At 40.4% G+C, this 14,229-nt stretch overlaps 2 protein-coding genes across 3 annotated transcripts; both read left to right on the forward strand.

Moving 5' to 3' along the window:
- Positions 1–592: 592 nt before the first annotated feature.
- cwc15 (CWC15 spliceosome associated protein) lies at positions 593–2,834 on the forward strand. The gene is made up of 7 exons (XM_085288680.1): positions 593–685; positions 1,362–1,503; positions 1,698–1,810; positions 1,932–2,032; positions 2,127–2,237; positions 2,350–2,477; positions 2,582–2,834. Exons 2-7 carry the CDS (start codon positions 1,373–1,375, stop codon positions 2,709–2,711), a joined length of 714 nt encoding a protein of 237 aa, XP_085144806.1. The 5' UTR covers positions 593–685; positions 1,362–1,372; the 3' UTR covers positions 2,712–2,834.
- Positions 2,835–4,173: 1,339 nt separating this feature from the next.
- On the forward strand, positions 4,174–13,666 carry mtmr2 (myotubularin related protein 2). Of its 2 annotated transcripts, none has more exons than XM_085288678.1 (16): positions 4,174–4,497; positions 6,104–6,206; positions 6,305–6,328; positions 6,431–6,497; positions 6,582–6,676; positions 6,749–6,850; positions 7,217–7,321; positions 8,123–8,206; positions 8,292–8,441; positions 8,538–8,726; positions 9,574–9,759; positions 9,849–10,055; positions 10,136–10,228; positions 10,331–10,444; positions 10,620–10,796; positions 11,870–13,666. In XM_085288678.1, the coding sequence occupies exons 1-16, from the start codon at positions 4,418–4,420 to the stop codon at positions 12,032–12,034; spliced, it is 1,941 nt and encodes a 646-aa protein (XP_085144804.1). In that variant the 5' UTR covers positions 4,174–4,417; the 3' UTR covers positions 12,035–13,666. The 2 variants fall into 2 exon arrangements, with proteins under 2 accessions (XP_085144804.1, XP_085144805.1); XM_085288679.1 differs by having other exon boundaries at positions 6,434–6,497.
- The last annotated feature ends 563 nt before the right edge of the window (positions 13,667–14,229 follow it).

Consider the following 14,229-nt stretch of genomic DNA (forward strand, 5'->3'; position numbering starts at 1 on the left):
AGAAGATGTATATTCTCTGTCATATGAGCCTGCATAAATAAACTTTCTGAATCCTTTATCATCTGCAACTGAAAATAGTTGTGGATGATTACTATACCTTTCTAATGTGATGTTGTTGTCCCTGGCTCTCTTTCTCTCCCTCCTGCTCTGTTCCTGTGCTACTGAGAGTGTAACTACTGCTCCTCCCCCCTCTGCCCAGCGCAAGGCACAAGGCTCGAGTGTGGAGTGAAGCCGAAAAAAGGGTGAGAGAGAGGGTGAGAGAAGGAAAGACAAAACCCCGCGGCTCCCGTCGTTCACGTCAAAGACCCGGCTCATTAAGAGCCATTTCGTTTGCAACTGACACATCACTACTTCACTGTAACACAATGCACTATAGAAGACAGGTCACTCCTCCGCTGATGCCCCTGTAGTCAGTTTAGTCTATCAGTCTTTTGGAAGTGAAATAAAAAATAATAAAGTGAAAGTGAAGTGAAAGCAAAATAAAAATTGGAGAGGCTGTAGCATATTTGTTAAGTTATATGCGTACACCCTAGTCGTGTCAACGCTGTGTTGAGATGTAAGAAGTTTAAAATGTCTCATATTTCGCACGCTATTTTCTCTGAGTGTTCCTGAACACATCTTTTTTCCCCCGGAAGTGACGTTGATTGTTGTATCAGCGTTCCTTTCGTCGTGTGGTAGCGGCTTTGTAAGTGTTGTTGCTTTAAACCTAATTTTTAAATACTGCTTAATGGATTTTTTTTATTTCCTTTATTTTTGGCTGTAATATCACTTCTCTGAAACATTATCCGTGTTACTGAAGGCTCGAATTACTGTCGTTTTCAACCTCATCGGCTTTTATAGGAAGCAGCGTTTTAGCTTTAGCAGCTAGCAGGCTAATTTGTTCTTTTCATTTACTTGCCTGTTGGCAGCTGATACTTATCCTACAAAGAAGTGTTTAAAATGCCACAGTCGCAGTTTAATAAGAGAATTGTTAATTATAGGTTTAATTGATTGACCTGGAGTTTTAGCATGTGAGCAAATGATATTTGTTAGGAAGATTACGTAACTTGTAATCTAAATGCCTCTCAAATGTTATTTACGTTGCAAACATGGAAACACATGCAAACTATAAGCGGTTTGATCACCACTGAGGTTTAATGAATGGATGGTTGATATTTGGGAAAGGGTACTGTTGTACCAGCTTGTCTAAAAACCAAAAAGATGAGCCTTCTGACTTTCTATAAAACACATAAGTGGAGTAAACGCCTGTTGTGTTGTAGGGAACTGCAATTTGATAATGGACACCGTGACTTTTTTGCTTTTACTGCTTGCAGCTTTTCCATCTGTTTGATAGTTTTAATGTCCCCTGTGTCTAATTGCAGAGCCATCAAAGATGACTACAGCTGCAAGACCAACATTTGAGCCGGCAAGAGGAGGGAGGGGTAAAGGAGAAGGTGATTTGAGTGCTCTCTCCAAGCAGTACTCCAGTCGAGATCTTCCAGGTCACACAAAGATCAAGTACAGGTCAGATGATCAAATGTGAATGGAGTTTTATCATTACCTGATCTGATGGCTGGTTTGCTAGAGGGAAAGATGCTTTCGGATCAGTTCCTACTGCATCATCTGTCTGCTCACTGTGAGAGTGGTGAAAGTGTTCCAGAAAGCATTCTGGATGAACATTAGAGTTTATTGATCTGCAAATGTTCTCCCTTCTGCAGGCAGCCTACCCAGGATGCCCCCGAGGAGGTCCGTGCCCGTGACTTTCGCAGAGAGCTGGAGGAGAGGGAGCGTGTAGCAGTACGTGAAAAGACCAGAGAGAGGGGACCAAGAGGTTGGTCTTTCTGCAGAAATTAGACTTCCTGTAGAAATTAGACTTCCTGTTAATGTAAAATATATTTTAGATTATATTTATTTTCTCACATATAGCATTATGTTGGTCTTATTTTTTCCAGAGCACACCACATCATCATCATCTTCTTCATCATCTTCAAAGAGGCCAAGACTGGATCAGATTCCAGCTGCTAACCTTGATGCTGATGATCCTCTCACTGATGTGAGTGTCTGCAATGCAAGACATTTTGGGCATTTAACTTGAGTGGTGATTAGTACTGATTAATCTCCCTTAATAATTATTTTTATTTTATTAGGATGATGAGGACGAGGACTCTGATGAAGATAGTGATGATGATGACACTGCAGCTCTTTTGGCTGAATTGGAGAAGATTAAAAAAGAGCGTGCTGAAGAGCAAGAACGCAAAGTAACTTTGTTTTAGGCTGTTCTGTTTGCACTAACTGTAATAAGATGCTACATTTGAACATAAGAAATGTTACTTCTTTATATTCAGTAAAATATTATTTTTTCCATCTTAGGAACGAGAGCAAAAGGCAGAGGAGGAGAGAATTCGAATGGAAAATATCTTGAGCGGCAATCCACTGATTAATTTGGCTGGACAGCAGCAACAGAACCAGAACCAGAATTCATTCAGAGTCAAGAGAAGGTATGTCTCACTTATACACACAGTAAAAACACAGGATGAGGTTTGTATTTGGGGAAAAGGCCTCTTAAATCTAATCTTGATTTCATTTCTTAATATTATTCAAGGTGGGATGATGACGTAGTGTTCAAGAATTGTGCCAAAGGAGTGGACGAAGCACGGAAGGAGAAACGCTTTGTGAATGACACACTGCGCTCTGAATTTCACAAGAAATTTATGGAGAAATATGTAAAGTAGAGGACTTCCTCTGTGTCATTTGTATTGTTTTTGTTTTTATTATCAAATGTGTTTGGTCTCCTTCCTCTACCCTCTGTTGCGGAGGGTACATGGTTTTTCAAATAAACTCTGTATAGAACTTGATTAATACTTGTACAGTCATCCATCTATCCATGCTATTAACCACGTATCCATCTGTACAGTCATGCTGTATATAAATGTGTCAACGTGACATCCTTTGAGTGAAATTTGTCAAAAGTTAAGTGCAGTTTTAAAATGTGACCAGACATTTATTTTCTTTGGGGGTTTTTTTTTTCAGCTGGCAGAGATTATATAAACTAGCATCTCCACAAATGCACAGTTAGATTAGGATCCAGTCAGACCATCACAAGGAAATATCTTCCTTCTGTTTAGCCGCTCCACGCACACAAACATTTCATTCAAAACAGTGTAGAGATCTGCAGTCAAGCCTTTATTTCTTTATGCAGCCATGTGTCATTGACTTTTTCCCTGCTTATCTTATTCAAGGGCACAGGGGCGCTGGAGCCTGATTTAGACTTCTGTGGGAAATCGTAACGTAACCGGAAAGCCTTCTTAACCCTACACCGCAACCTGACCTGCACCTCTCAAGAAATATAGCTACATCTCAGGTCGATGCAGACTGCAACAACTGAATGACATGGAAGGTTACAGTGTAGAGTTAAGACGGGTTTCGGTTGCAGTAGAAGGTACAACTTGGATTTCCTGCAGAAGTCTAAATCAGGCACATCCCAAAGGCACAATACACCCTGTCAGTCTGTCACATTTCTTGTGGAATTCTTTTTTTCAATAAAGTGTCTTCATATTAAACTGCTTTATGAACCCTTAAAAATAAAAAGACTGAAAAATCAAAAGCACATCAGTCACCAGGATACTGTTATCCTATACACACAAAACTTTCCAGTAAAATAAAGGTGCAAGTTTTATGTTAATCTTATCCAAACTACATGTTCCACTTCATCAAGATTAGAATATTCCCAGTTTATTACTCATTTAATGAATTGTCTGTAATTATGCAGAATTGTTGAACAATTTGAGCACATTTAATTTTGGTGTATTTCCATGCAGATACAGCTTCTCCCTTCTTATTAAACCTAGCTGCATACAGTAGACTTCTTGTCTAAAATCCATTTTGCATTTGAAATTATCAGCTTCATCTCATTCAATAGAAAGTAGCAGTAAAGTCAAACAAAAGTGACTATTTCTATTGTTCTTGCATTAAGTCTTTCATTGACACGAATGTAAACACGATTTAAGTTACTGTCAGTACTAAAGTTAATTTTACTGCACTTTAGCCATTTCATTATTCCAGCATTCATTATTATGGACCCAAGGCAGTGACATTACCCACGTGGACGTTGGGTGGATAATTAGACAATGTGTACGTCTTCATTAAAAATAAGCATTATCCTGTCATCCACTTTCTACTGCGTAGCCAGAGGTTTGGCACGAGAGAAACGCGTTGCACGCGATCAGTTGTAGTTCCACAGAGAGACAGCAGAGGGCGCGCCCTCCAACGATCCTGCCTGTGACGGGGATTGGGAGGCTTCTGGGAAAAGATGGCAGCTTCCTTTTGTTTGTGGGGATTTGCTTCACTCGGAGGAGGGATTTAAAAGCGTTCAGTGGCTCTTTAGCGGTAAAGTCTTGACTCCCAATACCGGTTATCCAAACACTTGAAGAAGGAGAACATGGAGAAGAGCGGGAGTGTCGACAGCTTGGGCTCGAAGCGCTCCTCTTCCCGACAGCCGAGTGTAGATTCATTGTCCAGGTAGCTAAACTCACCGCCAGACACCGCCTTTTAAGCTAACCAAAAGTTTTGACACTATCGGCATGGGTTAGTTATTAAGGCTTTATAGCTAAAGTTAAGCGTGTCTAACTTCAGTACACTTCTTGTAAGCTTTTCCGCTGTGACTAATGTTATCCACCAGTGACGGTGTCCTACGAGCGCTACGAGACCAACGCAGCTTAAACTGTAAATTAGGACAACGCAGTTTTATCGATCCGCTCCAGTAATCACTCAGGCTGTGATGTGATAGAAATGTCAAACGGAAGCTAACAGAGCCTCGATGTAGTAGAGTGTTTGCCCAAACAGTGTCAAACTTATTTCAGTCCATGGACAACATAGAGCCCAGTTTGCGCTCGTGTGGGCCAGACAAGTTAAAAACACTTTCTCAAATCATGAAATATTTTTAGAACATTTTCTTCACAGCCACGTCTGATTTGCCTCAAAATGTTGTGGTTTGCACATATCTAATAATTGCTGTAGCGTTTTAGTTTCGTATATCAGATATTTTTGAAGATGGATTAGAAAAGAAGTTCCGTCGACATAAATAAAAGCCTGAAGTTTTCACTGGCTCCTTTTGCCATAAAATTGAATCGGGATCTGCAATTAAAAAAAAACAAATCAAAACACAAAAAATCCCTCTCAATATGGGTTAATTAAAATACAGTAAATAAAAATCTCATTACAAAAACAACTCGTTTCACTTTCTTTTGCGATATAGTTGTATTTTATAGTACTGCAAAATAAAACATGTAGAATAGCTTTTTGACATAAACTTCTTAGTTGAAAAATGAAAATGCAAATCTCATTCAGCTTTCATGTTGGATTGAGCAAACATGACACGCTCCATCACAAAAACACCATTAGATGGTCTAATACAGATCAAAATTTCCAGATGATATTCTAATTATAACGGAGAACATAATTTAGTTTAGTCAAGTATATGTATATTTTTCATTTCTGACAATTACTTTATAGGCATGCATATAAAGTAGGAGTCTGATAATTCAGGTTAAGTTTAAGATATGCTCAGAGGTACTTAAAAATGCAGCTGTTCCAAGGTAATATTTTTTGCGCATACAAATGAATATAGAAAAACTATTAAGAGAAATGAGAAAGGGATTAGTAGCTCATTCCATGTGAGTAGTATTGCAAGGTCAGGTACGTGTGCACATGGTGAAATCAGTAGTCCGACACAAGACACTAACCCCTCGCCCTGATGTCACCGGGTGATGAGCATGCTGCCGGAATTGTAATCTGTTTTAAAATCTTACATTTTTGCATTTTAGTGTTCGTATCCTGTATAATTTTAAACTTAACCTCAGTTATACGACTCCTTGAGGGCATTGTGCATGCCCAGATCCATCAGAGGGGATCTGGAAAATGAAAAATATACATTTAACAAATTTTTGTCTCAGTCTGAGAAAAAAAAGGGCCAATCTCAACAGATGTCTCTGTTTTTTTTAGTCATTGAGTCTTCTGTCATTACATATACGAATACGTATAGATATGTAAAAAAAAACTCCCCCCAAAAAAGAAAAGACTGCACCTAATAAATGGTTCTCACTTGTGTGATGTCACTTTCCACCAGCACTTCCACCTCTCGCTCTGACCGCTCTGCCCAGGCCAAACCACCATCTGCTATGTCCTCGGATTCTGTGTCCACCTCTGCAGAGTTTTCCCCAGAGCTCAGGGTTAGTGACCTGCATATGTTTCACCGCTATTATTTTTCTATTAAAACATTTTTTTTTAATTTAAAAACTGAAGCGTGGCTCTCCTCTTCTTTTTGCAGGTCAAGCCCAAAATATCTGCCAAGGTAGATGATTTTACACATTTAATTTTACCCATCCTATCCTATATGTTTGAGTAACATTTCCAGTCAAGAGACCACTCAGAACTAAAGATGATATGTTTCCAGCAGGCCATCAGAGATTCAGACAAAGAAGAACTGCAGTTGCTTCCAAATGAAACCGTGCAAGACATGGGTAGGTTTCCTTTCATCTGCAATCACAGCCCATCAAAACAGCAAAAATGCATCATCACCTTTATCCTCTTATTTTTATTCATAGCCCAAGATGTCACCTACTTCTGTCCCTTCACTGGAGCACTGAGGGGAACTGTGACTGTCACCAACTACAGGCTATTCTTTAAATCTATGGACAGGGTATGTTATTGATTATTTTTAATTTGTATTTTGAAGATTTATGTTTTTTGTTAATGTCTGGCTGATTTCCAGGACTCAACATTTATGTTGGACTTGCCACTTGGGGTGGTGAGTCGCGTGGAAAGGATTGGAAACGCTTCGAGTCGCGATGTGTCCTATGGGCTGGTGTGCAAAGTGAGTAAGCTTGTGAAAGTTGTAAAGAATTACTGCTTTCATTCATTTCATTTCATTTCATTTATTTGTTCATTTTCAGGCACAACAAATACCTATATTGAACATAAAATGCACAAAACAAAAAACAGAATCGCTAAGTTGCAAAATAGCCAAGTAGTTTACAGTTATTCAACTGAGAAGCAGAGACAGAGCTGGGCTATCTCTGTCTCTGCCAGAGATAGCCCATTAAGAAATAGTGAAGTTTTACAAAGGTCTACTTCTACGTTACCTTTCTTGGTAATAACGCTTGGCTGTGATGAAATGATACTTGCATACAGCTGCTAGCCCTTGAGTTTTTCCATGATTTGTTGCTCTGCATTTCTACAGGATGTTCGTAATCTACGATTTGCACACAAACAGATGGAGGACACCCTCAGGAAGTCCATTTTTGAAGTGCTGATGAAATTCGCTTTTCCTGTTTCCAATGGGCTGGTAAGTACTGCCCAGCAATGCTGTTGCTGACTTTATAGTCCTGCACATACAGTACTGGGAAACACATATTCGTAGTCCTCTGAAAACTAAGTTCAATTTTAATTCAGTTAGATTTATATAGAACCAAATCACAGCAACAGTTGCCTCGTGGCACTTTGTATTATAAGGTAAAGACCCTCCAATAATACAGGCAAAACTCCAAAAATCAGACGACCCCTTATGAGCAAGCACTTTGGCAACATTTGGAAGGAAAAACTCCCATTTAACAGGAAGGAAGCTCCAGCAGAACCAGGCTCAGGGAGGGGCGGCCATCACTCGTGACCAGTTAGGGGTTAGGGGAGGAAGACAGGACAAAGACACGCTGTGGAGGAGAGCCAGAGAACTAAAGTATTTTAGAGTCAAATGTGAAGCCATCTGTTCAACAGTTAAAGCTTGGCCCTAATTGGGTCATTTAATAAGATAATGATCCCAAGCACAGTTTCAAATGTAAAACATAATGGCCAGTCCAGACCTCAAACCATTTGAAATGCTGTGCCTAAACAAATACCTGCAAACCTCAATGACCTCAAGCAACGTGTTCAAGAGTGGGCTAAAATTCCTCCACCATCATGCAAGACACTGATAACGTCATACAGAAAATGATTACTTCAAATTGTTGCTCTTAAAGATGGTTACATAAGATACTGAATTGTGGAGTGTACTTAGTTTTTCACAGGTCTAACTTTCACAGGTCTTTTACAAAGTGCACAAACTGTTTTTCGTGTACAACCAACTGAAAAATGTCTCCCCCACTCTCCACAGCAAATCTTTGCCTTTGAATATGGGCAGGTGTTTCCTGAAAATGGATGGAAGGTGTATGATGCTCTCTCAGAATATAAAAGACAGGTACTTAAGTTATGCAGAATGCTTTGTTAAATGTTAAAGTGCACTCATAAAACCGGTTACTTATGTCTTTTCTTTTTTTGTCAAGGGTATACCCAATGAAAGCTGGAGGATAACTAAAGTAAACGATCACTATGAGCTGTGCGACACGTACCCATCAACACTGGCAGTGCCTGTTAACATACCAGACGAGGAGCTGAAAAGAGTCGCTGCCTTCCGAGCAAAGGGAAGGATACCGGTGAGCGACCGTATTTTTCAGCGGTACTATAATTGTCTGTGTGTGCCCGGCTTGCAGGACAGTCTGTGCTGATATTCTGCTACACATTATTTAAAGGTGTTGTCATGGATCCATCCAGAGAGCCAGGCAACAGTGACACGCTGCAGTCAGCCGATGGTTGGGGTGAACGGGAAGCGCAGCAAAGAGGATGAGAAATACCTGCAGGCGATCATGGATGCTAATGCTCAGTCACATAAACTCTTCATTTTTGATGCCAGACCCAGCGTCAACGCTGCTGCCAACAAGGTCCATTTTCTAAATTATATTTATTTAATGGGACCCACTTTACATTGTGTTACAGTGATTGATACATATGTTAAACATGGCCAAAGCTTCAAATAATAACAATGACAATAATAGTAATCCCAGTGAGCCAAAAGGTCAGGCTTCAGACTTTTCTCAATGGTCCATTTCAGACAGTCTTTTTCTACTCGTGGTTGTTCATGATGTCAAAGAGAGTAGCTATCCTTAACGGTGATCGTGTGTGCATTATTGGAAGGGGAAAGAGAGCTGAAACAAAGTTTGATTCAAGGCTTGTTTCAAAGCGTGGATGAAAGATCTCCCAATAGATTCTAAAAATAAACACGAAAGTCCAAAATGAAGAGGCTCGTATGGAGCCGTAGCCAGATTTAGATTCTTATCTTTTATTATTTGCTGTGCATCATCAAGCACAGTTTTGAGTTTTTAGCTGGTACAGTGTATTAGCTATGCGTTGTCTTTGCAGATTAAAGTAAATAAAGCATGCAATCAGTACTATATTTGAGCAGTAAGGTAAAATCTGAGCTCTTTAGCTAGAAGATCACTAGTTTCTATTGTGTCGTGCCTACAGTGGTGTAGTGGTTAACGCATTCACTTGGCAAGCAAAAAGGTCCCTGGTTTGTTTCCAGCTAGAGACACAAATCCCCTTTAGGACCACGTCAGGAAAGGCATCCGGCATTAAAAACTCTACCTGCTGTGGTGACCTTGCTGCTTAATGTAGCTTCTACTACTACTGATTCAGGACTGTCTCGTTGGCAATAATTTAACTGGATCTGTTTTTCTGTTCTGTGCCCCGTGGATCTTAGTAACCACTGCATCCTCTACTTTCCCACAGATGAAAGGGGGTGGATATGAAAGCGAGGATGCCTATCAAAACGCTGAGCTGGTTTTCTTGGATATTCACAATATCCACGTGATGAGGGAGTCGCTCCGCAAGCTGAAGGAAGTTGTCTACCCCAATATCGAGGACTCCCACTGGCTCTCCAATCTGGAGTCCACTCATTGGCTTGAGCACATCAAGGTGAGCATAGTGACCCATCGGTTGGGAAAGGACATTGTAAAAATATTGCAGTGATAATGGTTTGTGTGTTTCTGGTCCTGTGTTTGTAGCTGATCCTGGCTGGAGCGCTGAGGATCGCAGACAAAGTGGAGTCAGGGAAAACGTCGGTTGTGGTGCACTGCAGCGACGGCTGGGACCGCACGGCTCAGCTCACCTCCTTGTCTATGCTCATGTTGGATGGTTACTACCGCACCATTCGCGGCTTTGAAGTGCTGCTTGAGAAAGAGTGGCTGAGCTTTGGTCATCGCTTCCAACTGGTAAACAGATTATTTTTCCACTTCGGTCCAGCTGGAAGTCTAGTTTCATCACTGATTCCTTATGCTCCTGTTTCTGGCAGCGCATTGGTCACGGAGATAAGAACCACACGGATGCAGATCGCTCACCTGTTTTCATTCAGTTTATTGATTGTGTCTGGCAGTTAACTCGTCAGGTAAGTGACACATATTGAGTTAAGGTTCTGAAATGTTTTAGGAAAAGGTTCTTTCAAGGATTGCAATCAAGCTGTTTTTTGTTTTGTTTTTTTAAATTCAAGTTTCCTGCCGCCTTTGAGTTTAATGATTACTTCCTGGTGACCATCCTGGATCACCTGTACAGCTGCCTTTTTGGGACATTCTTGTGCAACAGTGAACAGCAGAGGTTAAAAGAAGTAAGCTCATTTGGTTTCTCGGTATTTTATGATTTTTTTTCCCCCCCCTCTCATTATCGTTTTACTTGGGATAATACAGCTTAATAACTAGCATAATACGAATCAGAGATGGCACAAGAATGAATTAGTTTTTCACTCGTATGGTTTGTGTAATCACATTCCTTTTTTGTTACAGGAGATTCCCAAGAGGACAGTCTCATTGTGGTCATATATTAACAGCCAGCTGGAGGACTTCACCAATCCTTTGTATGTGAACTACTCTAACCATGTACTGTTCCCAGCAGTCAGCTTACGCCACCTGGAGCTTTGGGTTGGCTACTACATTCGCTGGAACCCACGCATGAGACCTCAGGTACGTCAGGAAGACTTGCTGTTGTTTGGACTTCACTTGTGTGATGATCGCTGCCCTATACTCACAGTACATTCCCCTACTTGCCAACTGGGAACACCTGGGCGCTATCCAGACTATGAAGGTGTGGCTGCCACTCCATTCTGCTTCTCATTCACCTACCTACTGGCCACCACGCATCACCTTAGTTTCTCTTCAGTGTCATTATGTTGTTTTTGTACTGACAGCACCAAACATACCTTCAGATTCATCTCCACCCTACATGAGTGATCTTAGTGATTTTGACAGCTCATTAGTTTTGCATTACAGTTATACAAGTCTGCACAAAGGCCGTTTGATACCCACCATTGCAGTGGCTCACAAATGGCACTGAGGCTAAAGTTGATGTCACATCCACTGACGCTGGCCATTTCTGCCAGTTGTGCACCTCTCAGTTTCTATAATGTGGTGTGTTGTGCTGTTTTACTGACACATCACTACTGAAGCTCAGATTCACAGAGGGGGATGTTACAGCAGTTTGAAAAGATAAGACTCTGGGAAACTTTGACTTCTCTAATATCAGCGTTTATGTGGCAGTATTGTCTGAGTGGTGACACCTGCTGTTCAGGAGAATACTGCAGAAGCTACCTGCACTGTAACGGCGAGCATAAATGGATGTGACTGTGTGATGTTCTTAACATTGTTGCACAAAGCACCCAGTGCAGTGTGTTCACACTTCGTCATCGGCTTATGAACCAGTTTTTGACAAACTAGGGACTCGTCCAGGATCTGAAGGTGGGATGTCTTCCATAACTGAAAAAACTTTGCCATCTGGGAGGAAACTAAGGTGATGTGTGGCATGGTAGCAGGCAGGTAGATGGGCAAGAAAAAGAAAGAATGAAGTACCAGCTACAGCTTTATCGTGAGGAAATTCACAGTCTAGGTCTAGGTAATCCCAGATGAAGAGTCCCTGCCCTGTCCACCTGGAACTGGGAACGCATGCAGAGAAAAAGTTGAGAGAATAGGGCAGAGGTTGGCACTCGTGCACTTAATTTTACTCAATTAACTTTCTTTTTTTTCTCCCTCCCTTTTACCAGGAACCAATTCATCAGCGCTACAAGGAGCTATTAGCAAAGCGCGCCGAGCTGCAGAAAAGGGTAGACGAATTACAGCGAGAGGTGGCCAATCGCTCAGCTTCCTCCGCCTCTGAGCGGCCAGGCTCGCCCACACGCTCCATCACTCCGGTGCAGACCTTTGTTTGACGCTACTCAACCCTCGGTTGACGGTCACAGAAGCTGAACCGCACTTGTGAGAAGGTGTCATACAGCAGTAATAAGCCGCTTTGATACACTACCACCAAAAGTCAGAATAAGTAGTATTTGTTACTGTATTTGCATCTCTCACAGGTCATGTAGAGCCTGCTTGCAACAGAAGTGTCTGTCTCAGACCACCTGCCTACAGCCATATGTATTCCTCCTCTGAGGTTGAGAGGATACGTACCCAGAATAGCAAGGACTGTTTAGCATATCGACCTACCTACAATCAGTGTTTTGTTTTAAGTACACTAAATGTTTATGCCTTATATACTTTATAGGAACACTTGCCTCATTTCTTGCTATTGATTTGAAAGCACTATAACTGAAGGAACTGTGAGGCTATGCAGTGCTGCAGAAGTGATTTTTAGCACAAGGAAACACGGACTAAAACAAATTGTTGAGTTGATAAATATTAAAATGAAATGTAGCTTAAGGGCTGTGATGTTAGCTTCTTCTGATATTAAAAAAAAAAGTAGTTATAAAGTGCATTAAAAAGCAGTTAGGGTTAGCTTTACAAATCTTTTTAGATTGTTGAGACCAAACGTTTTTTTGTCATGCGTGACATTTCTCTCACCAAGTGGTTTATCTTTTGTAAGTTTCCTTTTTCCAACTATTTAACATTATTTATTATCTTTCGTTCCAGATGTGTATTTATAACTCGCAGACACCTTCTGTCTTGTGTCGTGAATTGATTAGCTGCGTCCCCATGCAATATTAATAAGCTGCAAAGATTATGCAATAGCTCATTTGTCCCAGGAGTCCTATGGGAACAATTCTCGCAGAGGCTTTTTAAAGCTATTATCAGCCAATCTTTTTGGCAGAAGAATGTGTAACTACACAAATAATGGGCTTTTTATGTCGTTTTGCAAATTTGAATAAGTACCCGTGCCTTGTCCTGAATGACTGGGAAAATGACAAAAGAACAATGTGATGGTTTCAGCCTGTAGCCTTTTTGCTGCGTATTCAAATAATTGCAATAAAGCTGCAACTCAAGGATTCAGTATGGTTTGTCACATTAGCATGTTGCTAACAACAGCAGCATCCTCCAGTCAATTTCTTGGGTTTTGTGGTTTCGTGTTTCAGATATTAGCCAACTCTAATAACACTAGCCCTATTTCTGATCTCTCCATAAAAATAGGACAAAGAGTGCCTTTTACTGTAAATTAAGAAGGATAAAAGTCTGGAATTTACAGTGTGACTGTGGGGTAACCTAATACCAAATTACAATCTGAAAACATTCATTTATTCTCTGTTTTATCTTTATATAGTAGCGTTAAGACATCCGTCACCCAGTAATAGATTCTTCATGTGACTTTTACATTGAATTCATGCAGCTATATTTGTATGTAAATCATGTCTGCCACTGATCTTGATCGTTGCAATCCTTTTAAAATGCACAGCTGTCTAAGTGACACCATTCCATGTGGTTGCAAAGAGGCTGCAGTCCTGTATGCACTTCATTAGATCAACACTTGAATTTGGAAATTGATATACTGCAGGCATCAGGAACATCCAACTGTACTCTTAACTGCCAATGTGTTAAAAAGTTTAATAAAAGTGCTGATGCTGTGTAGTCAACTTTTGGCCTTTTTTGGGTTTTTAAAAAAAAAAAAAAGGCATTGTGCATATGTATGCATGTGTATACTATACAAGAAGCTTGTAGCTTGAGGCTTGTAATTAATTACAATACAAACAGCTATTTCTGAACCAGAAGTCTCCTAATTTTGTTTGCATTGAACAATTTCATCAAGAAAGACTACAACTGAAGGTATTTCCTCTATCTCAATTTATGTATTTTTTTACTTATTGGTTAGTTATTCCAGTACACAATATCAAGAACCTCACTTCACTCATAGAAGACCTTGCAAATGTAAGACAATCGGAGCACTCGTGGAGCGACACTTTTTTAAAACTGAGAATTTGCAGGTATAAAATTCATAGGGATGGTTTCGCGTGTAGTACTCAACTGTTACACGGGTGAGTCCATAGTGTTGTGGTTTACATGTTTAACAAGCAAAAGATTCCTGGTTCATATTTGGGAGAAGACACAAGTCCCATTATGGTTGCAACAGGTGGATCAAACCAGTAAAGACCATGGTGTATAAACTTTACACTTTCTATACAAAAATGACAAATCATGA

The sequence above is a fragment of the Mchenga conophoros genome, linkage group LG10 (genome assembly GCF_057382185.1).
Source record: "Mchenga conophoros isolate Kocher_MC1m ecotype Shallow Benthic linkage group LG10, M_conophoros_male_GT1.1, whole genome shotgun sequence".
Taxonomy (NCBI): domain Eukaryota; kingdom Metazoa; phylum Chordata; class Actinopteri; order Cichliformes; family Cichlidae; genus Mchenga; species Mchenga conophoros.

What these genes read in the sequence shown, in the direction of transcription:
- cwc15 (XM_085288680.1), top strand. Translation starts at nt 1,373, where the DNA reads ATGACTACAGCTGCAAGACCAACATTTGAGCCGGCAAGAGGAGGGAGG. An exon ending in CACACAAAGATCAAGTACAG is followed by an intron (nt 1,504 to 1,697) that starts GTCAGATGATCA and finishes TCCCTTCTGCAG; the next exon opens with GCAGCCTACCCAGGATGCCC. An exon ending in TCATTCAGAGTCAAGAGAAG is followed by an intron (nt 2,478 to 2,581) that starts GTATGTCTCACT and finishes ATATTATTCAAG; the next exon opens with GTGGGATGATGACGTAGTGT.
- mtmr2 (XM_085288678.1), top strand. Translation starts at nt 4,418, where the DNA reads ATGGAGAAGAGCGGGAGTGTCGACAGCTTGGGCTCGAAGCGCTCCTCT. An exon ending in TCAACGCTGCTGCCAACAAG is followed by an intron (nt 8,727 to 9,573) that starts GTCCATTTTCTA and finishes ACTTTCCCACAG; the next exon opens with ATGAAAGGGGGTGGATATGA. An exon ending in ATTGGCTTGAGCACATCAAG is followed by an intron (nt 9,760 to 9,848) that starts GTGAGCATAGTG and finishes CTGTGTTTGTAG; the next exon opens with CTGATCCTGGCTGGAGCGCT.